This window comes from Acomys minous, assembly GCF_964271855.1.
Source record: "Acomys minous genome assembly, chromosome: 9".
Lineage (NCBI taxonomy): Eukaryota > Metazoa > Chordata > Mammalia > Rodentia > Muridae > Acomys > Acomys minous.
This window is the reverse complement of record NC_140490.1, coordinates 18,019,734-18,043,203: the sequence shown is the minus strand read 5'-3', so window position 1 is coordinate 18,043,203 and position 23,470 is coordinate 18,019,734. Positions and strand designations below refer to the sequence as shown.

The 23,470-nt window shown below is 46.9% G+C and overlaps 2 protein-coding genes across 4 annotated transcripts in view; one reads left to right on the top strand and one right to left on the bottom strand.

Moving 5' to 3' along the window:
* METTL6 (methyltransferase 6, tRNA N3-cytidine) overlaps positions 1–7,971 on the bottom strand; it is a 25,293-nt gene extending 17,322 nt beyond the window's left edge. For 2 of the 3 annotated variants that reach the window (XM_084796882.1, XM_084796880.1), the window contains exons 1-4: positions 7,841–7,971; positions 6,497–6,846; positions 5,092–5,226; positions 890–1,060 (exon numbers count right to left, since the gene is read on the bottom strand). In XM_084796882.1, coding sequence (XP_084653008.1) covers positions 890–1,060; positions 5,092–5,226; positions 6,497–6,721 — 531 coding nt within the window. In that variant the 5' untranslated portion in view covers positions 6,722–6,846; positions 7,841–7,971. Of the gene's footprint in view, positions 1–889; positions 1,061–5,091; positions 5,227–6,496; positions 6,850–7,840 lie in introns of all 3 variants that reach the window. The other variant, XM_084796881.1, reaches the window with a different exon arrangement.
* On the top strand, positions 7,953–23,470 carry EAF1 (ELL associated factor 1). The gene is made up of 6 exons (XM_084796879.1): positions 7,953–8,321; positions 10,880–10,974; positions 13,405–13,541; positions 15,798–16,018; positions 18,148–18,381; positions 20,424–23,470. Exons 1-6 carry the CDS (start codon positions 7,961–7,963, stop codon positions 20,468–20,470), a joined length of 1,095 nt encoding a protein of 364 aa, XP_084653005.1. The 5' UTR covers positions 7,953–7,960; the 3' UTR covers positions 20,471–23,470.

Here is a 23,470-nt window from a genome sequence, read left to right as displayed (position 1 = left end):
CTCAATCTGGCCACTGAATTGCCTCTGCTTGGTCTCCAACCAACTCCAGCAATTTGCTCTGATCTCCTGGCTCCTTTGGCTTGTTCGGTCTTCATCTGAGTTCTCTCTCTACAACTTGTCTATTACTGTCCAGGTAAAGCTGCTCCCTCCGCCCCTCTCTCTCTGCATTGCCCCTTAAGTAGCTTCTCGTTCTCTCTCTCCTCATGAGAGCTGGGAGTACCCTAATCTGTTAAATCTTCTCTGATTCATCACTTTCTTTTTCTGCTATCCAATTAGACATCACTTTCAAACATGGGTGCTTCCTTCTACAAATTAACTTTACCTTCATTGTTTGGGATTAAAGGTGTGTACCACCACGCCTGGACCTAAGCTTTTCTTTACCTGGCTGAACTTGGATCGGCTTGCCTCTGCCTCCTGGATTCAAGGCGTGTTTGTATCAGCTGGATCACACAACCTCAAAGAATGTGATCTCTTGCCAGAGCAGCCATGTTTGGAATTAAAATTCCTCTACCCCAAATGCCACCATCTCAGAAGGATTATCCCAGCATTCTTCAGGTGTAGAAGCAGGCGTGGAGAGAAGGAACTTGCCTAAGTAGTGAAGCCGCTTAGAGTGGAGGCCTTCTGACTGTGCTCCTGACCACACGGTCCCAGGTAGCTGCAGCAGCTTCCTTGCTCTGGGGCTGGCGATGCTCTGAGGTACAGCCACGGCACTGCGCAAGCGCAGACCTACAGCGGATGCTTCGGCCAGTCACTCCCTCCCCGGGTTCTGGCTACAGTCCACCCAGTGAAAATAGGAAGACGTTGGGAAGGCAGCACACAAGCCGTACAGAGAAGGCAGGCAAGGGAAACAGGCTGGCCAGCCCTCCAGCGCAGGCACCAAGTCACTAACCTTGTACACATTTAGTAAGACGAGGCGCATCTTCTCTGGGTGAATAGCTGAGAGCACAAAGATCAGCGTGACGGCATCCACAGACTCTGGGGGGATGTGGTCAAGGAGGTCATCTCGAGTGAGGTCACACTGGAATACTTTGCATCTCTCTGTGTTATATAAAGGATTTTGCTAGAAAGGAGAAAACAGAAAGGACTTAGGATTTTAACCAACCGCCATGTGATGCATGTGCAGCACGGGAGCGAGATTCTGGTTCTACTTGTTCACGGCTACATGAAACGGTCACTCGTTACCGGGGAATTAATACTTGATACTGCTACAGGGAGCAAGGTAGCACTTCAGCAAACTGTTTTTAACTGGGGGCAGAATGCTGTCTGTCACAAATTTAAAACCAATGGTTTTAGAGGCTTCTTTTTCTAAAAGGATGATATAAAGTCGGCAGCTGCTTCCTAACCCTCCTTGGTTGTCTGTGACAAGCCTACACCATGAGAAGCCCCCCACCTCACCCCCCTGGGATGCCCCCCACCTCACCCCCCTGGGATGCTCCCTACCTCACCCCCCTGGGATGCCCCCCACCTCACTCCCCTGGGATGCCGCCATCATAGTTCTTATGTGGCATAGTTTCCTTGAGGCAAAAGACTAAAGGTCCTAACCCGTCTTTCTAATAGGTATATTCCTGGAATGTTTTGGCTGATTAGTGGGCTCCAACACACTCATGAGTAGTATAAAGGAAGGGAATAAGTTTTTTTTTTAATTGTGTAAACAGGGACCTGAATAAATTAATATGCAAGGCTATTGCTGGGTGGGAATTTTAGTATTAAAAAAAGATTCATTTATTTTTATTTATTTATATTTGTGTGCACGTGAGTGGCCCTCGAAGGCCAGAGGGCACTGAATCTAGTGGAACTGGAGTTACAGGCAGTTGTGAACCAGCAGATGTGGGTGTTGGGAATCAAACCCAGGTCCTCTGTGAGAGAACTCTTGACCACTGAACCATTTCTCTAGCCCTGCAAATGGCAAGTCTTTTTTTTTTTTTTTTTTTTTTTTTGCATTAGAGACAGGGTTTCTCTGTCACACAGAGCTCTGGCTATCCTGGAATCTCTTTGTAGACCAGGCTGACCTTGAACTCACAGCGATCCTCCTGCCTCTGCTTCCCAAGTGCTGGGATTAAAAGCATGTACCACCACGCCCAGCTCAAAAGGCAATTTTTTAAATGAATAAAATAGATGTTAAGGGTGACTATGCTGCAAGCCAAGCAACCGCTATCTTGAGGAGTTCCCTCTGCAAGAGGATTATCCCAGCTGGGCTTGCTGATTGTTTACACACCCTTCTGGAAGGATGGGAAGGGTCCCAAGACCCTCACCTGAGGATCTAGCTGCCACCTACTTTGGGGGCATGGGGCAAAGGAAGGTGTGCTGCATTTAGGCGGCTCTAGGAAAGGCCTTATTTCTGCTGGGTAAAAGGCTTTACAGGTGTGGCCTGCAGGGGAGGAACCCTGCAAGCAACCCTTCACCTGTGCTCCGTAAGAAGTCCAGGAAACTCACTGGTTCCCAGAGTGACCTTTGGTGGACTGTGCCTCAATTTGCCATTGGTAGGCATCAGTTAACGTCTCCCCCAGAAATGAATTTTTGCAATAGAAGGAAATATGCCACTAGGCATCAAAACAGACTACAAAGCATAGTAATAAAACAATATGAGATCGGTGACAAACAGTTCACCAAAACAGAAGACTTCAACCAGGTCCACGTCTATTTGTGAGAATTTAGTATTTTATGACAAAAGATAAAGAGGACAATCAGATGAAAAGGTCAATAATGATGACAATGAATGTGCTGTGCTCTGAAAACTAGCTACCAGATACATGAAAAGATTTTAGCTTAGAGATGAGCACAAATGGAAAGATGCTCTCATACTTAAAAAAAAGAAAAGCCATGAAGATAGTAAAATAATGGCAAGTGTGCAAAGCCACCAAACAAGAAAAACCACAGAACTTCTTAACCCTAAAGTCTAGAGAAAAACAGGGATCTTCAGGGAGACTTAAGCCCTAAGCACTTGCTTTCCTGAGCCAGAAGTCTCCAGCCTGGAAAAACAATATTGAAAAATTCGTAGCTGGGCTGTGGTGGTGCACACCTTTAACCCCAGTACACAGGGGGCAGAGGCAGTCCGATCTCTGAGTTCAAGTCTAGCCTGGTCTACAGAGTGAGTTCCTGGTCACCCCAGGGCTACACAAAGAAACCCTGTCTCATAAAAACAAACAAAAAACAAAACAAAACAAAATTAGCAACTGGTTTGGGCCTGCTGAGTATGTGTGTATGTCTATGCATGTGTAAGTGTACAGTGGGAGCAGTGAATGGGATAAGATACTTGTGACTGAACTCTGGGGGAAGAAGAAAAAATAAGAATTCAAGAAACTATGTGAGCATGGTCAGATTTTTTTTTTAAAGTATGGTCAGATTTTTAAAAATTTTTTAAAATTTTAATTTATGTGCGTTGGTGTAGGGGTGTCAGATCTTGGAGTTACAGACAGTTGTGAGCTGCCATGTGGGTGCTGGGAATTGAACCCGGGTCCTTTGAAAGAGCAGGCAGTGCTCTTAATGACTGAGTCATCTCTCTAGCCCCAGGTCAGATATTTCCCTCCAGATTAAAAACCATAACAAACAAAACAATAAATGGTCATCTAAGCACCAGGAGTAAAGAATTCTTACACATAAAACATTATTACCTCAAAAGTAAAAGGTTAATACATTTGGTATGAGCCAGGTAAGCTCACTTGTAATGCATGGTGCACACTGTAATCCCGGTACTCAGGAGGCTGAGGCAAGAGGATCAACAATTTCACCTTGCCTCAGTCTGGGCTATCTCAAAGGAAAAAAGAAAAGAAAAGAAAAAAGAAAAAAGATAATTAAATCCTGTGTTAAGAAAGAGCTACTAGCAGGCAGTGGTGGTGCACGCTTTTAATCCCAGCACTTGGGAGGCAGAGGCAGGCGATCGCTGTAAATTCGAGGCCAGCCTGGTCTATAAAGCGAGTCAAGGATAGCCAAGGCTACACAGATAAACCTTGTCTTAATATTGAATAGGCAAAAAGAGGTGCTCGAAATATATAAGACCCTGAACATATTCTAAAAATAAGAAATGACAAGTCAACAGGAAAACAGATAAAGGCTATGAATAGATAAGTTTTATTGTGATGTAAATTGTGCACAGGTGGGGACTCTGCCTCTTGTTCACTCCTTACCCCCAGTGCTTAGGCTAGCACATGGCAGATAGTAAACTCTCAATAAACACATGCAAAAAGGAGGTCATTGCAGAATAAATAATATGTGTATTTACATATTTTAGTTTTCAATATCTCTGGTAATGATAAAAACAAAATACTGAGACTTTTTCTCAATGTTTGGTTAAAAAAAATTGAGGAATCAGGAAATAATACCTTTATCTTACTGGTAAAGTTGGCATAATCTTTGTGAAAGGAAATGTGGCAGCATCTTTAAACAACATAAATATTCACATTCTTCTAAGGGATTCTGTCTCCTCCATCCTCATCACAGAGGACTGTGTGTGCGAGTTTTGAGAGGCTTATACACAATACTGGTCACACCTGATTTACGAGCACAAGCAATGAAGCTGGGTGCACACCTTTAATCCCGGCACTTGGGAGGCAGAGCAGGCAGATCACTGTGAGTTCAAGGCCAGCCTGGTCTACAAAGTGAGTCCAGGACAGCCAAGGCCATACAGAGAGACCCTGTCTCAAAAAACTAAAAACAAAACCCAACAAAAAGCAAAAACAAGTACAAGCAATCACACATAAATCTGTGAACTATATGAATGAAGTACAGAGACACTGTGTGGTTTGGTTTTGTTGGTTTCGATTTGCATAGAATAAAATGTTTTCATATGTACATTCAAAAGAAGATGGCGTGCCGGGTGTGGTGGCGCACGCCTTTTAATCCCAGCACTCGGGAGGCAGAGGCAGGTGGATTGCTGTGAGTTCAAGGCCAGCCTGGTCTATAAAATGAGTCCAGGACAGCCAAGGCTACACAGAGAAACCCTGTCTCGAAAAATGGAGGAAAAAAAAAAAAAGAAAAAAAAAAAAGAAGATGGCCTTCATGGTGATCATCGCTGGTAAGCTCCTGGAAGCGGACTGTGATTAGACAGATGGTCTAAGGAAACAGAACCGCAGAATACATGTATGGTGTACCGACCTTAACGTAGTCAACTGCCCTTGGGGAGAAATCACAGGCATAGGCAAAGATGTTCAAATCTTCTTCTAACAGTGGGAATAAACAGTTCCCAACCCCACATCCGGCTTCCAGTAGAGTCAATTTTTGACCTTCATACTGAAGAATAAGAACACAAAAAGTTACAGCACATTACATTTGCACAATGAAGAAATACACCAAGCTAAAAGGTTTAACATGCAAGAAACGTCACCTCTGACCTCATGAAGCAGATAATAAACAGAACTAAGAAGGAAAAGCTAATGCTGCCACCTCACTTGTAATTAGGCTTTCTTTTCTAAAAATGGGATGACACTAAAGCAATTCACAGAGTCCCTATGAAGCTTAACTAGAACAGTTGTAAAATTCTTAGAAAAAAGCCGGGCATGCTAGTGCACACTTTTAATCCCAGCACTCGGGAGGCAGAGGCAGGCGGATCGCTGTGAGTTCGAGGCCAGCCTGGTCTACAAAGTGAGTCCAGGACAGCCAAGGGTACATAGAGAAAAACCCTGTCTCAAAAACAAACAACAACAACAACAACAAAAATCTTAGAAAAGAGTTACCATGACTGATTCGTTCACTACTGTAAGTAGCTCCAATCTGTCACTAAAGTTTACTGTTTGACTATTTAGTATTTCTAACTTTCAGATTAGCTTTAAGTAAGTAGAAAAAGGCATTAAGGGGCTGGAGAGATGGCTCTGGGGTTAAGAGCCCGGGCTGTTCTTCCAGCAGGTGTGAGTCCCTGCAACCACACGGCAACCTACAATTCTAACTCCCGTTCCAGTGGGTGACAGGCAACAGACACGCATGTGGTGCAGACATACATGCAGACAAAACACTTATACACATGAGATAATAAGACAGGCAAATCTAGCCGGGCGTGGTGGCGCACGCCTTTAATCCCAGCACTTGGGAGGCAGAGGTAGGCGGATCGCTGTGAGTTCGAGGCCAGCCTGGTCTACAAAGTGAGTCCAGGATGGCCAAGGCTACACAGAGAGACCCTGTCTCGAAAAACCAAAAAAAAAAAAAAAAAAAAAAAAAAGACAGGCAAATCTAAAGAGAGCCTTCAAGTTCTATTTCCTATTAAACAGCCCAGAAATCACTAAAATTTCTTAAAACCAAACAGAACTCCCCTAGGGTACACTTTGATGAGCTTCCTAAATTTTCCTTCGGACAGCTCAGTAAGGGAAGCGCTTGCCACACAACCACAAGGGCGTAAGCGCAACCCACCCGCCTGGAGCGACCCTGTTTCAAAAAAAAAAAAAGGGGGGGGGGGATGGACAGCTCCTGAGAAAGGACAGCCAAGGTTCACAGGTGGGGGCCCACTCTGCGTGTCATAAAGGACCCCTCTTCTACACCCCATCGCGAAGGAGGATGAACCCCAGCCTACCTCTCTACATGACCGTAGCTCCTCAAACTCTCTGGTGGTCCAGTGTCTGTCCTTGAAAAAGTTGGTACTGTTTCTTTTGTAAAAAAGGTCCCAGTTCTTCTGAGCCTCTCTCTCCAGTTTTTGCTGTTTAAAATCAGACACCAAAGCTTGGTCTCCCTGCAGTTTCTCCTCTTCTTCAGAGCTAAGGATCCTTGTCTGCAGTCCTTTCTTTTGGGAAGAAGCCATTGTAGTTGCTGGGAACACACTCAAGGCTGCTCTGTTCTTCACCCATCCGAGCACTCAGCGCAGATACTGCAGACACAGGGTTTTCTCTGGTACATTTTCCCCAGGGGTCTTTCAAGCACGCAAGGCTACTTAGGGGGAAAAAAAAAAGGTTCTGGTTAGTGATTCTCTACCAGCTGTCTGCCCCACCCCCCTCCTGTTTATCCGAACCAGGGTCTAATTCTGTAAAGCTGTCCTTGAGCTCCGTGTGGAAGAAGAAGCCCACCCTGTCCCCTGAATGTACAGCCTCCTGCCTCAGTCTCTCAAAATGCCGTGATTGTGGCTGTACTTGCCTCACAGGGCTAGAACGTTCTTTAGAACTTCTGGAGTTTGGGTTCTAAAATAGTCCAAGACTCTGGGGAAGAAGTTCCTGAAGGGCTCTTTCAGGCGCTGGGGTCAAGTCACCAAACACTCCCCAGATGCTGACTCTACCCACCGCTCTGCCGGGAGTGGGAGAGGTCACAAAGACCCAGACGGTCTCTACTGCAGTGAGCTCACTACCCTCAGGGACCAGAGCTCTCACGTGCCGGACCCCGATTCGAACCAGATGAGTCAAGTATTACAAGAAATAGGTTTAGTTAGGGCGAAGGGACGCGGCGTCCACGAACTGACTGAGAAAAGGTGAGAAGAAAATTCTCATCAACGTTCGGCGCCGGTGGAAAATGTGGCTTCAAACCAACAGCAGCGACCTCCCTGACTGAAAGCGGGTAGACGACTGCCAGACGAAAGAGGGAATCAGGGTGCGTTAGGGCCATGTTTTCGGAGGTGTGATGGAGCTAATCCGGAGAGGCCGGAGTTCCTGATCGCACCCACAAACTGACGGGAAGAGTCGCCGGCCCGCCAAGAACTGAGACCCTCACCACCGCAACCACGGAAGTAGGGGGAAGGGCCGAGTGACGGGTGGCTGAGGTCCCGAGATCCGTCATCTCTCTCAGGATACACTAGGTCACAAGGGTCTCAGGCATGTCGAAGGCCATTCATACCAACGCTCAGACTCGCGTTCACTCGGTTCCCCACGCTCTGGACTCCCGGCCATCAGCTCACAGGGTCACCAGCAACGGACAGGTCAAGGAAGGCACTCACCTGTCAGTCAAGCCCAGGAATCGGGGATAGAATCTTCCGGCTGAGGTGGAAACCTCCCGAGGCTAAACCAGATACAGCCCAGGGCTGTCCATCCCAGTTCTCCGGGGGAACTCTCTCTCAATGGCACTGCCCCCGCTATTTCCTTTGGGGAACAGGAAGTCCCTCCCCAATGCCGGAAGTGCAGTGGCCTTACTTCCTCAGACTCTCCCCAGACGCGGAGTAGACTGGTTTCCGGCCCCCGGTGGGCGCGGACTTGGCTCAGTGCGCGCTCCACAGCAGCGTCCCCGGAGCGCGGTCCAGCCGGCCGCTGGCGCGGGTATCCGGGACTGCGGCCACGCGAGGAGAGCGCCGATCCAGGTGCCGGGCGAGTGCAAGGCCATGAACGGCACGGCGAACCCGCTGCTGGACCGCGAGGAGCACTGCCTGCGGCTGGGGGAGAGCTTCGAGAAACGGCCGCGGGCCTCTTTCCACACTATTCGCTGTGAGTGAGTCCTCCCCGCGCTTCGCTTCGCCCTCTCTGGCCGCCACGTGCCAGCCCGGACTCCCCCTCCGGTCTAACCTCGGCTCTCCAGAGCGTCACCTAACTTCTCTCTCACCCCGGATCCTCGGGGACTTCGATCTGCTCTTTATTTTCAGATTGCTCCTACCAGACCAAACCTCTGGTTGCTGCCAACCAACTATATCTCGGTTTCAAATACCATTTCAGAAGGTCGCGCGGGCCCTTTATTTCAAATCCCCCCTTCCCGGTCCTTAAGCCAAACTTTACTCCCTTGGGGCGAGGTCCATTTCTCCTCCCGCGTGTCCCCTCCTCTTTTGTCGGGTTGTTCCGTAAGGGCTCTTGCCCTGGGAAAGACTTCCCGTTTCCTTTCCTTGCTTTCCTTTCCCCTTGCTCTTGATCTCCTCCACAGCCGGGGGTGGGGTGGGGTGGGGGGGTCTGCATTCTTGGTGGCACCCATAAGGTTTTCTCTTCCTCTCTGTGCTTCTTTGGACTGTTTTTTTTGATGATGTTGCCGCCGTTTGAGACGGTGTCTTTCTCTAGGCTGAGCTGGCCTAGAACTCTCTATATATTTTGAGGCCAGCCCTGGGCATGCTGCAGTCCCCCTGCCTCAGCCTGGGCGGTGCTGATATGGTGAGCCCGATGCACCATACCTAGCTGCCATTAGTGTCTTCCGGTCACCTACACCAACCACCTTGACTACTGGGTGAAGAATAAAATTAGAGTTTGCGAATCTGGCATAAATTAAATGTCTGAGGAAACGTCTGAGGAAAGGAAGACAGCAGCGTAGGGAATGTGGAGATAGTCATTATGTTGCGCCCTTTTTCTACATGATTATAGACTCCAGCGGTGCCTTCACTGTGTGTCCTGAGCTAAGATTTGGCAGACTGCGCACGTCCGCCTGTGATTCACAGGCTTCTGGTTTCCGGTAGCATTAAATTGGTTAAGACTTGCTTTGTCATAGGAGCTAATAGACGTGACTCAACACATAAGAAGGGGGTGTGTTGGATATTAAAGTTCCATCTTCGCGTGGCCGCTTGTGCTGTGCCCGTGCTTCCCACTGACAGCACAGGCAGCTGTTGCAAAGAGATGGTACCCGGGGAAACGATAAGACTATCACCTCCTGAGTTGAGTGTCCCCCCCCCCCTACTCTCCACCCCCCACACACTGAAGGGCTGTGTATGTTTAAGTGAGATCCTGCACGTGTGCACTTGGCCTGCAGGTGTGTGTTAATAAGATGAAAAATCGGCTGTTTGTATTGTGTAAGTGTAATTTGCAAGAATCAGCAGGGTAACTTCTGGAGTTCACCAGTTTCTGAACATATCCAGAAGGTGGTTTTTTTTTTTCCTTCCAATATGAAAGAACTTGATGTGGCAGGTTCTATTTTTGAATATTTCTGTGCCAAAAAAAAAAAAGGTCAATTTCATGGGGCCTATGGCTTTTCGTGTAGGATTTATAGTCAAGAATGTTTGCACTGTTGCTTTTATAGACACAGTTCTTGCTAGGGATGGTCAAATGCTGTTATCTGTCACTTGAAAGAAGGGACTATCGTGCATTAGCACAAGGGTGTCTGATCGCAGCTCCCTGAGCTAGCGTGATAGTGTAGTTGTAGGCAGCACACGCACAGGTGTTCCTGAGCTGGGGACTGCCCACTCGGATGAGGCCGTGTGGGACACATTGAGCTAGTCTCCCCACTTTTGTGTATGAAGTTTCTATGATGACGTCTTTCCGCGTTTTAAATGATGGGGTGGGGAGTTGGCTCAGTTTGTCAAGTACTTGCTATGAAAGTTTGAGGGTCTGAGTTGGATTCCTGGAACCCACATACAAGTGTGACAGTGTGTGATAAACAGTTGCAATCCCCAGTGCTGGGGATATTGAGACCGAAGGATCACTGGGGACTCACGGGCCAGCTGGCTTCGCCTAGTCAGTGAGCTCCAGGCCAGTGAGAAGAGACCCTGTGTCAAAAAACAAGGCAAGCAGTGCCGAAGAGAACCTATCTACAGTTGTCTCTATAGATACCTGCAGATATGTGCACCCATGTTCACATGTACCCATGCGCATACAGGAACACACACATGTGAAAGAATCCCAAACTGTTTTTATGGTTTTTGTTTTTTTTGGTTTTTTTTGGTCTCTTTGCTTGCTTGGTTGGTTGGTTGTTTTTTTTGGTTTTTGTTTTTTCGAGACAGGGTTCCTCTGTGTAGCCTTGGCTATCCTGGACTAACTTTGTAGACCAGGTTGGTCTTGAATTCACATTGATCCACCTGCCTCTGCCTCCCGAGTCTGCCTAAACGGTTTTTATTTGTAATAAAATATTTAATTCTGTCTGGGTGTGGTGGTGCACACCTTTAATCCCAACACTTGGGAGGCAGGTGTTTCTCTGTGAGTTCGAGGCCAGCCTGGTCTACCGAGCAAGTCTAGGACAGCTGGGACCAAAAAAAAAAAAAAACCCAAAAAAAATTTTTTTTAAATTCTGAAATTAAAATACCCCAAAGTCCTTATTTTCAGTCACCCAGTGGGAAATACCCATTGTTTCCTTTTAGATGACTTTAAGCCAGCGTCTATAGATACTTCCTGTGAAGGGGAGCTCCAGGTGGGCAAAGGAGATGAAGTCACGATTACGCTGCCACATATCCCTGTAAGTTGTTTCCATTGTTGGTCTACTGTTACAAACCCTGTGTGTGTGTGTGTGTGTGTGTTTGTTTCTTTGTTTGTGGTTTTGGAGACAATTTCTCTGTGTAGCCTTGACTGTCCTAGACTCCCTTTGTAGACCAGGCTGCCCTCCAGCTCACAGTGATCCACCTGCCTCTGCCTCCCTGAGTGCTGGGGTTAAAGGTGTGTACCACCATGACTGGCCTAAACCTTTGTGTTTTATTTATAGTTCGAATTTCCTTCTGTTTAAAATTGTATTTTATTTAGAATTTTAATTTGCCAACATAAGTAAAATAGGAATTTAGAGGTTGGGTGGGTAGTTACTCATGTGGCCGGGGCGTAGTTTAAGGTAGTCCTTTGCTCTTGTCCCTGAGCGCTCTCTCCCCAGTACACAGCACAGTAGTGAAGGCTGCATCTGGACAGCGGGCCCCCTGCTCAGCATACATAGATAGCATTGATCCCAAGCAGTTCTGGAGAGGAAGGCCGATGTGCCCCGTGTAGCCATAGCAGCTCCTGAACATAGGACAGCTAGAAAGTAGGCCAGGAGCCAGGGAGACATCTTTATAGGTAGTCAGGGGTCCAGTGCAGGCTGGTGGACTCAGGCAGGAACACCCAACTAATTTAGGGTAAAGAGCTCAGTTCAAAGCTGCACCAGAGACTTGGAAGAGAAGACTTTGTAAAGCTCCCTTGGGGGCAGCACTTTGGGTCTGGGGCTGAAGCTCAGTGGTAGAGGGCTTGCTTTGCATGCGTGCGGCTCTAGGGTCAGTCCCAGTACAGCCAAAGGGTAAACAGACAGGAAACCTCGAGTTTGCATTGACAATACTGGGGAGATGGCTTAGGGAATAAAGTGCCCAAACAGGACTGGAGTTCGGGTGCCGCAGAACCCATGTGAAAAGCTGATCAGGCATGGCGGCTGCCCGTGATCCCACATTTACAGAGGTAAGGGCAGGGTATCCCTGGGGCAAGATGGCTAGATAGACTCAGTTGGGTTCCTCAAAAGACCCTGCCTCAATAAAAACAAGTGGAGAGTGATTGAGGAAGGCACCTGGTGTCAGCATTGGGCCTCCAGGTGCATGTATCCACACATGCACCTGCACACACATCTGCTCACACACAGGGGACAGTCATAAATGCATGCATAGCATAACACATGCATATAAAACAAACCAGAAGTTAAAACGGAAGAGGTCTTTAGTACATTTCGTAGCTCTATGAAATTACACAGAAAGTTCAGTGGAACTGGTGACAGAATGAAGTCTATGCAGCAAGACCTGGAAACTTTGAGCCGAGGCAAAAACAGTCTGTTCGTTCAAACTCCTGTTTTATTGCATGTTGCCCATGGCAGATTACATCATCTCCCATTGGATCTTAGTTTCCCAAATGAAAAATCAAAGGGGTAGGTAAATGGTCCCTAAGCTCCCTTTCCAACCTAAATTATTACTGTGCAAATAAGGGGTTGAAGAGCCAAGCAGTTTTGTTGTTGTTGTTGCTGTTGTTTTCTTTTTTAATTCTGAGCAACAAGTAAATCCTATATTTGACATCTTAAATCAATATCCAGTGTACTAGCCCATTACTAAGCTCTCAGAATTAACTTTAAACCAAACAAGTACATTTCTTGCTTTTGTGCAGCTTAGGGTCTGGAATTTAAATACAGGAATATATAGTAGGTGTTAACCACGATGCCTTCCTATAACCCTAGCATTTGAGGGTGGAAGCAGAGTGATTGAGAGTACTGGGCCAGCCTGGGCTACATGAGACCCTGTCTCAGAACCAAACCAGAGTAAACATTTATTGTGGAAAGCCAGAGAGAAGAGTTCTTTGAACTTTGCAGAAGGCCAGTTAAAGCCCCGAGGCAGGAACTAGAGCGTCTTGCTTTCTAAAGCCCACAGAGCCCAGAGAAGGTTGGTAGAGCCAGGGGGCTGAGGAAAGGTGCCGGCCCGAGGGCAGCGTGGGAGCAGTTGAAAGGCTTGGGTGGGTGACTAGCAAGAGGTAGTTTTACTCACCAGGCTGATGGGCCACCCTTGGTCATTTGCCTGAGGGAGGCCCTGCGGTCTTCAATTGCAAAGACATACAGAGCTCTTTAGGTAGCCTAACCAGTTCTAGTGGTGGCTCTGTGCAGGGTGGGGGAAGTTAATTGTTCTCAGTTCATGCATTATTATTCTGTGAACTGCTTCCCCACACCCTTAAAAATGTGCCTAGTAATTAAAATTTTTATGCTGAATTTCTTGATTGCCTAAAACCAGATGCTTGCTATGCTATAACTGCTCCTTTCCTTTTGTCTGGAAAGCCGGAGGAGTTAAGACAGATCAGTCATTTGTTCTTCTTGAGTGGCTCTCATGGAGGGTTGGATGAAGCAGTGCCCTGTGTGAAGATGGGCTGTTCATAACTGGTGTATTTATACTTTTGTGGCAAACAGGGGTCCACACCACCAATGACGGTGTTCAAAGGGAACAAACGGCCTTATCAGAAGGACTGTGTGCTCATTATCAATCATGACACTGGAGAGTATGTGCTGGAGAAGCTCAGCAGCAGCATTCAGGTCAAGAAGACCAGGTACGGCAGACTTCCATGTCCTCCCTTCCTTTTGCACTGTGGGGATCAAAACCAGGATCTCGTGCAGGCTGGCAGGAGCTGGCTCTCCTGAAGGATATCCTTGAATGTCCCTAACTTGTGGCATTTAGTCCAGTTTTATAAAGGTGTGAACATCTGCTTGCTCACCAGGTTCCATCAGTGAATGTTAGCCACTGCTGTCACAGACACATCAATAATAAAATGTACATTTTCCTCACATGCAGTAAAAAGAAAGAATGCTTTTAAGAACTAAAACATGAAGTCATTGGGTGGAAAACAAAGTACTTAAAATTGAGCCAATTTTGTCAGTCTCATAATTCCTCTTATACTACCAGTAGGGGGCTCTATTTATTATGTTGACTTAAATTACAATATAATAATTGCATAACTTTATTAGCGTAAACTAGCACTTGTAAATTAGGATATACTTGAGGTGACTGTACTATCAAAATAAAACCTCGCCAACTGAGTATAGTGAGTTATACCTCTACGCCAACATTTGAGTGTTTTGGGGCAGTAGGTTCAGAGTTCAAGGCCATCTACAGCTGCAGAGTGAGTTTGAAGCTAGTCTGAGTTACATGAGCCCCTGTCTCAAAACAAAACCAACAGTCTTGCAAAGTTGCTCAGTGGGTCAAGGTGTTTGCCACCAAGTCTGACCACTTGAGTTCAGTCTGCAGGACCCACATGGTAGAAGCCATAGCATAAATAAAAATATAATTTAAAAAACTTAGAAATAAAAAAAAATAGAATGTTTTCTAATTTTTTAAATAGTGAGCTTTCTTAATAGTTTATTCAACGTTATAGTTTATTTGAGAGTCAATTCATTATATAAATACACTGCAATACAGTAATCATTGTAAGACTAAGGGTCTTGTGGGGAGGGCACTAGGCATCGGCCCAGAGCTGTGCACATGGTAGACAAGTGCTCTTACCTAACCTGAACGAAATCAGAAGTCCACTAACTGAGCTTTAAGAGACTTTTAAGACTTGAAGTCTGCCTCCATTTTTCTTTTTTCACTCATTCCACTAGAAAAGGAAACAGCTCCCATCTATTGAAATTATCTGCTGGGTGTTTCTTTACCAGCAGTTTTAGGAAGGTGCTACTCTGTGAGGCAGGGGGTGAGACTGGGGATTACAGAAAGTGATATTTGCCTACTTCGACTGCTAGAGCCTGGCCCCCAGTGCCTGCTCCTGTCCTGCCCTTTGTTCTTTGAATCAAGGCCTACACTAAAGCTGCTGCTCCTGCGACCCTGGTGGTGCTCTGCTCCCTCCCTACTCTGTGGTTTGGGGACCAGCAGCATACCTCTTGGGCACTTGTTATGCTTGCAAACTCTCAAGACCTACTAGTCAGAACCTGCAAGACCTCCAGGGGATTGTGCAGATGCTGAAGTGAAAAGCACTAGGCTGGTTCATAATTTAGTTTATTCAGAAGCTTGTATATTTATTATTATAAGTTTATATTGAATTTAAGTCATTGTGTGACTTTTTTTTTCTTTTTTTGTTGATTTTTCGAGACCGGGTTTCTCTGTGTAGTCTTGGCTGTCCTGGACTCCCTTTGTTGATCTGGCTAGCCTCAAACTCACAGCGATCTGCCTGCCTCTGCATCCCGAAGCTGGGATTAAAGGTGTGCACACCATGACCGATGCATAGTGTGATATTTTCTTGTAAACATTTAATGTTGGCACACATTGAACACTGTATTTTATCTCCTTGCTGAGCTTATATTGGATGTAGCATATTGTGGGGTTTTTTTGGTTGTTTGTTTGGCCTTTGGTTTTTTGAGACAGGTTTCTCTGTATAGCCTTGGCTATCCTGCATTCTGTAGACCAGGTTGGCCTTGAACTCAAAATGATCCTCCTGCCTCTGCCTCCAGAGTGCTGGGCGTGTGCCACCATGCCCTACATGGATGTAGTACATTGTAATCTCAGGTCTTAGAAGGCTGAGGCCAAAGGATCTTGAATTCTAGGCTGAGGCTGTCCTGAAAACATAGCCTGACCCTGACTCAGGAAAAAAGCAAGCTCCTTGGAAGCTGAGGGCCACTTCATTGACTGCATCACTGATGCAGAGTGCAGTCCTGGGATGCAGTGACGCATGCATGTTAAGTGCGCTCTCATGGTGAGACTGTAAAGATAAGATTTTGCAGTCACCTGGAAAGAACATCGGCTCTGCAGAGTCTGCCCGTGTGCTTGCTCATCTTGAGAAATACTATTTTGCCTCTTGATTTAATGTCTCTTTCAGAGCTGAGGGGAGCAGTAAAATCCAAGCCCGAATGGAACAGCAGCAGCCCACTCGGCCCCCACAGCCATCACAGCCATCACAGCCACCACAGCCACCACAGCCACCCCCTCCACCACCGCCCATGCCGTTCCGAGCCCCGACGAAGCCTCCAGCTGGACCCAAAACTTCTCCCTTGAAGGATAACCCCTCACCTGAGCCCCAGCTGGATGACATCAAAAGAGGTAGGGGGCCGGCGCTGGGCTGGCGCATGGGGTGGGGCCAGGGGTGAGCTCTGCACAACCTCACAGCCACGCCACCGAGTTCTCCCTGGACGTCATTTGACAGGAGTGAGGCCAGGAATGGTTGTGATTGTGTGTGATTGTCTTGGCAGCTGCTTCTGAAGCTTAGGGTTTAAATCAGCCAGAGCTTCACGGGGCTTCAAGACGCCCAGAAAGCATAGTCTAGGTGTCTAGGTGTGCTGCTTCTGAGCTCATCCACTAATGTATGTATGTAAATATAAGTGTTTTATTAAAGGGAACTCCTAAAATGCCAGGGTTGGATCTCCTTGCTGTGCCAAAGTGAGTAATTCTGACAGGGCCGGAGGCTAGTGGCATGGGACCTGGCCCAGAAGGACTTAAAGGACAGGCTTGCTTGGGCCTTTCCTTTGCACACTTGAGACAAGCGTACCGTGGCTTTTGCTTCACACAGTAGAGGGTTCTGGTCTTCCACACTCTCAGCGTTATGGGTGTAAGGATCGTTCATTTCACATGTGTGTGTTTGTGGAACAGATGCAGTCCCTCGTAGCAGAAAGCGGGAGGAATTGAAGGCAGGTTCCTGGGAGTGTGCCTTTCTAACCCTGTAGAAATGCTGCCCTTTCACAGTCACCCTGAGCTTTGAACAGCTGCTGCACCTCTTGACTATTTCCCTCTCTGATTCTAGAAAGCTGTTGTGGAAATGTCCACAGTAGTGTAAGAACAATTAGGCCAAGAGTGGACAGTTTGTTGCCAGCTGTGCTTAAAGGAGCTGTAGCCGTGTAAGGCCGTGGTGGGGTTTGGACAGGAAATGCTTTGTCTGTCTTGATGAGCCCTGCATGTATTCAGGAACATTGGCGTGGTTAGGGAAGCGTGGTTTGGTTTGGTCTTTTTCCTGCCTCTGCTCTACATCCACGAAGAATGCAGATCCTGACAAGCATGGCCATGATCAAATGTCTGAGAGTCAAACAAGGGGATGGCGCTTCACTGTTTGCCCTCCCTTGCCAGGGTCTTTCTTACAGGCTTCTCTGGGAGTCAAACAGGACTCAGGCAGACTCAGGCCGTCCAGCCTTCTTTTTTCATAATGGCTTAGAAAATCCATTGACATGAACTCACCTGCTCTTCAGCAGCTGTGATGTTTAGTGTTGTCACCTTGACAGGATCTGCAGTCCCAGGGACAGCCCTCTGGGCACTCTGTGAGGCGTTCCTTAGCCTCTGGGCATGGCTTTGAGGGATTGCCTAGGTTAGGTTGAGGTAGGAAGAGCCACACAAGTGTGCAGCACCATTCCCTGGCTTTGGGTCTCTGGCCAGATGAAAAGGAGGAAGTGAGCCAGCGCAGGCTTCAGTCACTCTTTGCTCTTGACTGTGATGCCCCTGCCTCTGTGACTTACCTTATAGGCTGTACCTGGTGCTGTGAGCCAGAATAACTCCTTGCTTAAGTTGCTATTGTCAGAGATTTCTTTTATTTTTATTTTTTATTTTCTTTTATTTTGGTTTTTCGAGACAGGGTCTCTCTGTGTAGCCCTGTCTGTCCTGGACTCACTTTGTAGACCAGGCTGGCCTTGAACTCACAGTGATCCTCCTGTCTCTCCTTCCTGAGTGCTGAGATTAAAGGTGTGTGCCACCATGCCTAGCTCCTGTCAGAGTTTTTAATTACAGCAACAGAAAGATAAACAGAAGGATCTAAAATAATCCTAGACTTCCAATTGGTAGACAGATGGTTTTCTATCCTTTTCTCTTGTTTTTTTGTTTTTTTAACAATTACATTTGTTTGCTTGTCTGTACAAGGTCTCACTCTGTAGCCCTGGTCTTGAATCAAGATCTTCCTAAGTCCTGAGCCCAAGTGCTGAGGTGATGGCACACACCACACCCAGATCAGAGCCTTTACTTAAGGAAGTCATAACCCTGGTGTGCTTCTTAGCGGAAGAGGCCTTCTGAAACAGGTCTGCCTTTTGTTTATTTTGGTTAATTCAGTAATCCCATCAGCCCTGGAAACAGAATAGGTGTTCTTGCTGGTTCAGGGCTTCCGTGTGCCTCCTTGGGAAGCAAGGAGGATTGAAATCCCTCGCTGCAGTCGGTTTGTAGGAGCTCCCTCTCATCTCAGAGCCGTGTCATTGCAGAGCTGAGGGCTGAGGTGGAAATTATCGAGCAGATGAGCAGCAGCAGTGGGAGCAGCTCCTCTGACTCTGAGAGCTCCTCCGGAAGTGATGACGACAGCTCCAGCAGTGGAGGCGAGGACAATGGCCCAGCGTCTCCTGCGCAGCCTTCACACCAGCCGCCCTACAACAGCAGGCCTGCAGTGGCCAATGGAACCAGCCGGCCCCAGGGAAGCTCTCAGCTCATGAACACGCTCAGTAAGTGTATCCTCCTCTGGTGCTGAGGCAGGGCGGGCCATAAGCAGAACCAATAAACTACAGGCATTTAGGCCACAGGAGAGGGTGCTGACAAGGACAACCTGGGGAGGCTCAGATCTTTCTTTTTCCCTTTACTTATGGCTGTGATTTTGGAGTACTTAAACTTGTGTAGACTCTTTGGTTTCCCAGGTTTAAGACATGGCCTGCCTACACTGCCTACCTCCTGGCCTTTAAAAGTTAACCTGTTACCTCTGTTTGACACCTAGCCTTTGGCAAGAGAAAAGGAGGAATGTTGTCATGTTGGGGAGCTTTTCCTACAGTTGAAAGAAACAGGAAAGCCAGAATAAAGTTGGCTCTGTTTCAGAGTGGGGCAATCCCTCTCTTTTTCTCTGTGTCTCCCTTCCTCCCTCCCTCCCCTCGCTCAGGCGTTTTTAATCTCAGCACTATGGCATCCCAGGCTGGATAGTGTCTTCCTGCAGGGCTGTACAGGGCCTTGGTGGATATTAGGAGCATGCCTGACTTCCACCCACTTATACACTGCCCTTTCTTCCACCCACCCACCGAATGCACCTCAGCATTCTGCCCTAGTGTGCCCTATCAGCTGGGTAAGTTGAGGTCCAGAAAGGAAATCTGTCCTCACACAGTCAGAAAAGGAAGTCCTTGCAGGTGGGGCTGGGTCCTCTGAAAGGGTTCTAGGGACAGAGAGAAGCTGGGCTAGAAGTTAGAAATAACGGACGTTTACTTTCATCCGTCTGGTATCAGCTCAGTTTTTTGTTTTTTGTTTTTAATATACATTTCTGTTATATGAGCCTACAGTGTTGAGTCCTCTTAAATTCTAGATACCTACATACCAGATAAAAAATCTGGAGCATTCTAAAAGCTGACTAGTTTAAACTTGAGATTTAAAGTAATAATGGCATCCTGGTCTGAGGTGGGCAGAGGTGAGCCTAGATTAGCATGCTGTAGGTATGAGCAGCCCTCGGCTGCTGCAATGGGAGCCTCTTCCTTAGCTCTTTTGCTATGTGAGGTGGGAAGTAGGACCAGGCCGGCCTTGGATTTGTGGTCTTCCTGCCTCGCCTCCTTGGTATAGAATTTATAGGCATGAACCACCACACCTGGCTCTACTTAGCTTTTTCTAAAATCAACTTAATGAAAATGGGTACATAGCTTAGGGGTTAAAAGCACTTGTTCTTGCAGTGGCCTGTATTCAATTCCTAATACACACATGGCAGCTCACAACCACCCACAACTCCAGATCCAGGGGCCCCAACACCCTCTTCTGAGCTCCAAGGGCTCCAGGCACTCACATGGTGGTGTACAGACATGCATGCAAGCCAAACACTCATATACATAAAATAAAATAATTTAATTATAAACCAACTTAATGTGAACATGGCTGCCAAATGCTGTATGCTATTTATATTTTCTTGCCATTTATTAGTATTTAAATTGTCTTGCTGCTTCTCTTCAGCACTAATAAGCAGTACCAAATTGTGTTTTGCATGTGCTAAAAATAGTGTTCCTTTCAAAATATTGACTGCACCAGCCTTTTCCATGACCCAGTTCTACCAATCTCCTGTTTAATATATTGGATTAACAAAGTTTTGGGTTTTGTTTGTTTTTAAATTTTTAAATTAGGTTTGTGTGTGTGTGTGTTGCCTGCTTATATGTGTCACACCACATGAATTTGATACCTAAGGAGTCAGAAAGGGCATCGGTTCCTTTGGGACTGGAGTTACAGATGGTTGTGAGCCACCGTGTGGGCACTGGGAATCAAACCTGGTCCTCTGCAAGAGCAGCAAATGCTCTTAACCTTTGAACCGTCTCTCCGGCCCTGATTAGCAGGCTTGAACTGTAATGTGATAGCTGAGCAGCCAATCAAAGAACTTTAAGGTAGTCTTGATGTTTTAAGTGAAGGCAAAATATAAGCATATTAAAATGCAGTGAGCTACACTGTGTTAGAGAGGGAAGTGGAGAAGGCAGAGGAGCCAAGGAAGTCATCAGCGGTTGTGCTTTCAGCTTGATGTTGTTTTCTTTCCTAGGAAATGACCTGCAGTTAAGTGAGTCTGGCAGTGACAGTGATGACTAGCACCTGCCTTTTGAAATCTGCTTTCTGGTACGCAAATATGCTGCAAGACCCAGTTACTTCTGCCGGGACTCTGTCACAGGAGGATACTGCCGATCCAGCCTGTAGGAGGAGTTAAGGCCTGGAAGAACTCAGATACTCAGTTTTTAACTTGGTGGTGGTGGTGGGAGATTTTCTCATGTAATTCTTGAATAAGCTCTTGTTTCAGAGTAGATCTATAGGAGAACTAACAGAATTCTGGTTTATTTAGTTAACACTATTAATGAAAAACAGACCAATGTCCCCTGGTCTAGGTGACTCAAAGCCCATGTCTTCACCGGGCCAGCAATTGAACAGCCCTCAGTGTGGCCGGGGAGTCTCTACCAGTGTAACAACAGTCTCTGAGAGGTGTGAGAAGGGGATCCTCAAACTGTGTCATAGAAATGTGTTAAGACCACTTTACATCCTTGACACAAAGTGGTCAGGAAGTTTTGTGTGACCCAGTTTGACAAGACCGTAGAAGAGTCTCGGCAGAGTCTTTGGGTCAGTTGGGGGTGGGGGGTAGGGTGGAGATCCAATGGTTAGCCCCGCACAGCTGGGAAAAGGAAGCGTGCAGCAGAGCACGCCTGTCACCTGTCTCTGGGGCAAGCTTGCTCACCACTTCCTCTTTTGAGTTACACTTGCTGCCGTCAGAATCTTCTGCACAGGACTTTCTATTGGATTCCAAATGACAAAAAGAGCGATGCTGGCATTCAACTTGGCTTCAGACCCAGGCAGTTCCTGTGTATGCGAGGCAGAGTAAGCAGATAGAGCAGCGCCAGCCACCACGCTGACGCATCCTCAGCTCATCTGAGGCTTTTGGTTTCCTGTGGATCCGTCCCTAGGATGTTGTTCATTCTGTGGATGATAGCAGAGGGTAGGAATCATAGAGGAATGTAATGAAGCGACCTCTGAGCAGAGTGAGCAGCAGCCAGCTTCCACAGATGGGAGGCCAGATAGGAGTTCTGCAGTACGGAACGTTCTCCAGAAGCTCACTTTGTGCTTTTGTGCCTGAATCCGTCTGATTGGTATTTTTATAGAAGAGAATCACAGATTGCCTTTTGCAGTGTGCCATTTCCAAATGACTGTTGTTGCTGGAAACTGGTCACTAGTCAGTGCTCCACATTGAGGAAGTGTGTGGTGACTTGTATGTTGCTGCCCATCTCTGCAGTCTGAATGAATATATCCTAGGAAATTCATATCTTTGCTTTAAGATATTAATAATGCTTTTCTTTCTTTGGGTTCCTCCACTCACAAACCCCTTTCCTCCTGAGCTAGTGGAGGAAAGTGGTCTGGACCAAGGACGAAATGGATGGTCCATGGTAGGGGCTTAGGTTAGAGTCCACTGTGTGATTCACACAGAGATTGAAGTGAGTGAGCTGAGGTGGGGCAGAAGCCATTGCCCAGCAGCGCATCTACACCACTGCCCAGGTCATGTGCAGAGCACGCACTGGCCGCCTGTGCTAGGTCTCGGGCGCTGGGAGGTGCTCAGTGGATCAGTGGCAGGTGGGAACCTGTTTGTGGAAAACTGATAATTGCTTTATAATTCTTTGGTGATGACAGCTCAGGGAAGGTGAAGGTTATGATTGGGTGACTTGACTTGTCACTTGGATGTGGGAATTGAATTGTTTTACTGCTCTTAACCTGTTCAAACTGGGGCAGGTTCCAGGAACTTGAACTAAGAACGTCTATTTAAGTCTCCCCTTGCCCTGCTCTTCTCCAAACACTTTGGTTTGTGGAGCTAGACCTGTGCTGCTGGCTGGCTGCTCAGTGGCGGTTTCTATAGGAAGTGCTTGCGTGTGGCGTGGACCTTCTGAGCCTCAGACCACCCTGTTACCTGGCCGACCCAGCACCGCGCGTCGTCATCCTTCAGTTGGCTCCAGTGTCTCCTCTCCACACAATCCCTGGGTAGTTCTATCCCGCCCCCCAGCGAGGAAGAACGCTATCTTTAGAAATGCAGAATGGAGCCCCCCCCCATGGCTTCTCAGGGGTAGCCTTGTGCCAACCAAAGGACTTCCTTCCTGTCTCTGTGCCTTTGCTGTCCCCTCCTCTTCGCCCACTCTAAACCTCTCTCCAGAGCTCCTCAGGCATCACTTTTACACACTCTTCATTTATTTCAACCTATGGGTATGGCCTGGTACGCGTGCAAACTGCCTTTCTCCTCCCTGGTCTCTGGTTGGTATTAGTGCCTCAGAAGCCGGGGCTGTCATCACAGAACTAGAGATGCAGGTGCTCCTTGCCTGGTTGAGGAAGAAACTCAGACAACCAGCAAAGGACTGTGCATAGACACAGGGTAGCGTGGCAGGTATGAGACAAAGCTGAAAACACCCACGCAAGTCTCTACTGAATGTTCAATTTACCTTGTATTTGCTCTATGCAATGCTGGCCACTTAGGTGAGGTGGAAAGACTCATTCTACACAGATGCCATGGCAATCCTTTGAAAACCATTGGGAAAACGCAATACAAACAAACTAGAGATTTGTAATAATGCCACTGGTTAGTTCATTTCTGTAGCAGAGTAATGCTCTCTGTGGGTGGAGTGCTGCAGTACTAGGGAAACTTGAAAATTCCAAAGTCCTTCCTTCCCTTTTGTGAGTCTGGTTTAACGTGTGTGTGTGTGTGTGTGTGTGTGTGTGTGTTATTTATTGCATTATTTTGAAAGAGAATTATTTGTTTGTTGTATAGATATGTATTGAGAACAGCCAAACTGGATCTTTCCACTTGGCAAGGAACACAGACTTTCTGACACTCAAGCCTTACCCGGTAGCTTGGAAGACCAACTCAAACGTTAGGAGATGTGTGTCTTTGTTTCCTCTGTTTTTTCAGTCTTAGGTTCCTTGTCTCCTTTAATATTTAAAATCTTGTGCCTAAAAATTTATTTTGCTTAATTCTGATGTAGACATGCATGTTTACATTTATATAAAATATTTGCTGTGTAGTTTCAAGATGAATATATTTAAATAAAAATGAAGGTCAGCAATATA

Coding starts and splice junctions, on each gene's coding strand:
- EAF1 (XM_084796879.1), top strand. CDS start 7,961: ATGGCACTGCCCCCGCTATTTCCTTTGGGGAACAGGAAGTCCCTCCCC. Junction 8,322..10,879: donor CTCTTTCCACACTATTCGCT/GTGAGTGAGTCC, acceptor GTTTCCTTTTAG/ATGACTTTAAGCCAGCGTCT. Junction 16,019..18,147: donor GCTGGATGACATCAAAAGAG/GTAGGGGGCCGG, acceptor GTGTCATTGCAG/AGCTGAGGGCTGAGGTGGAA.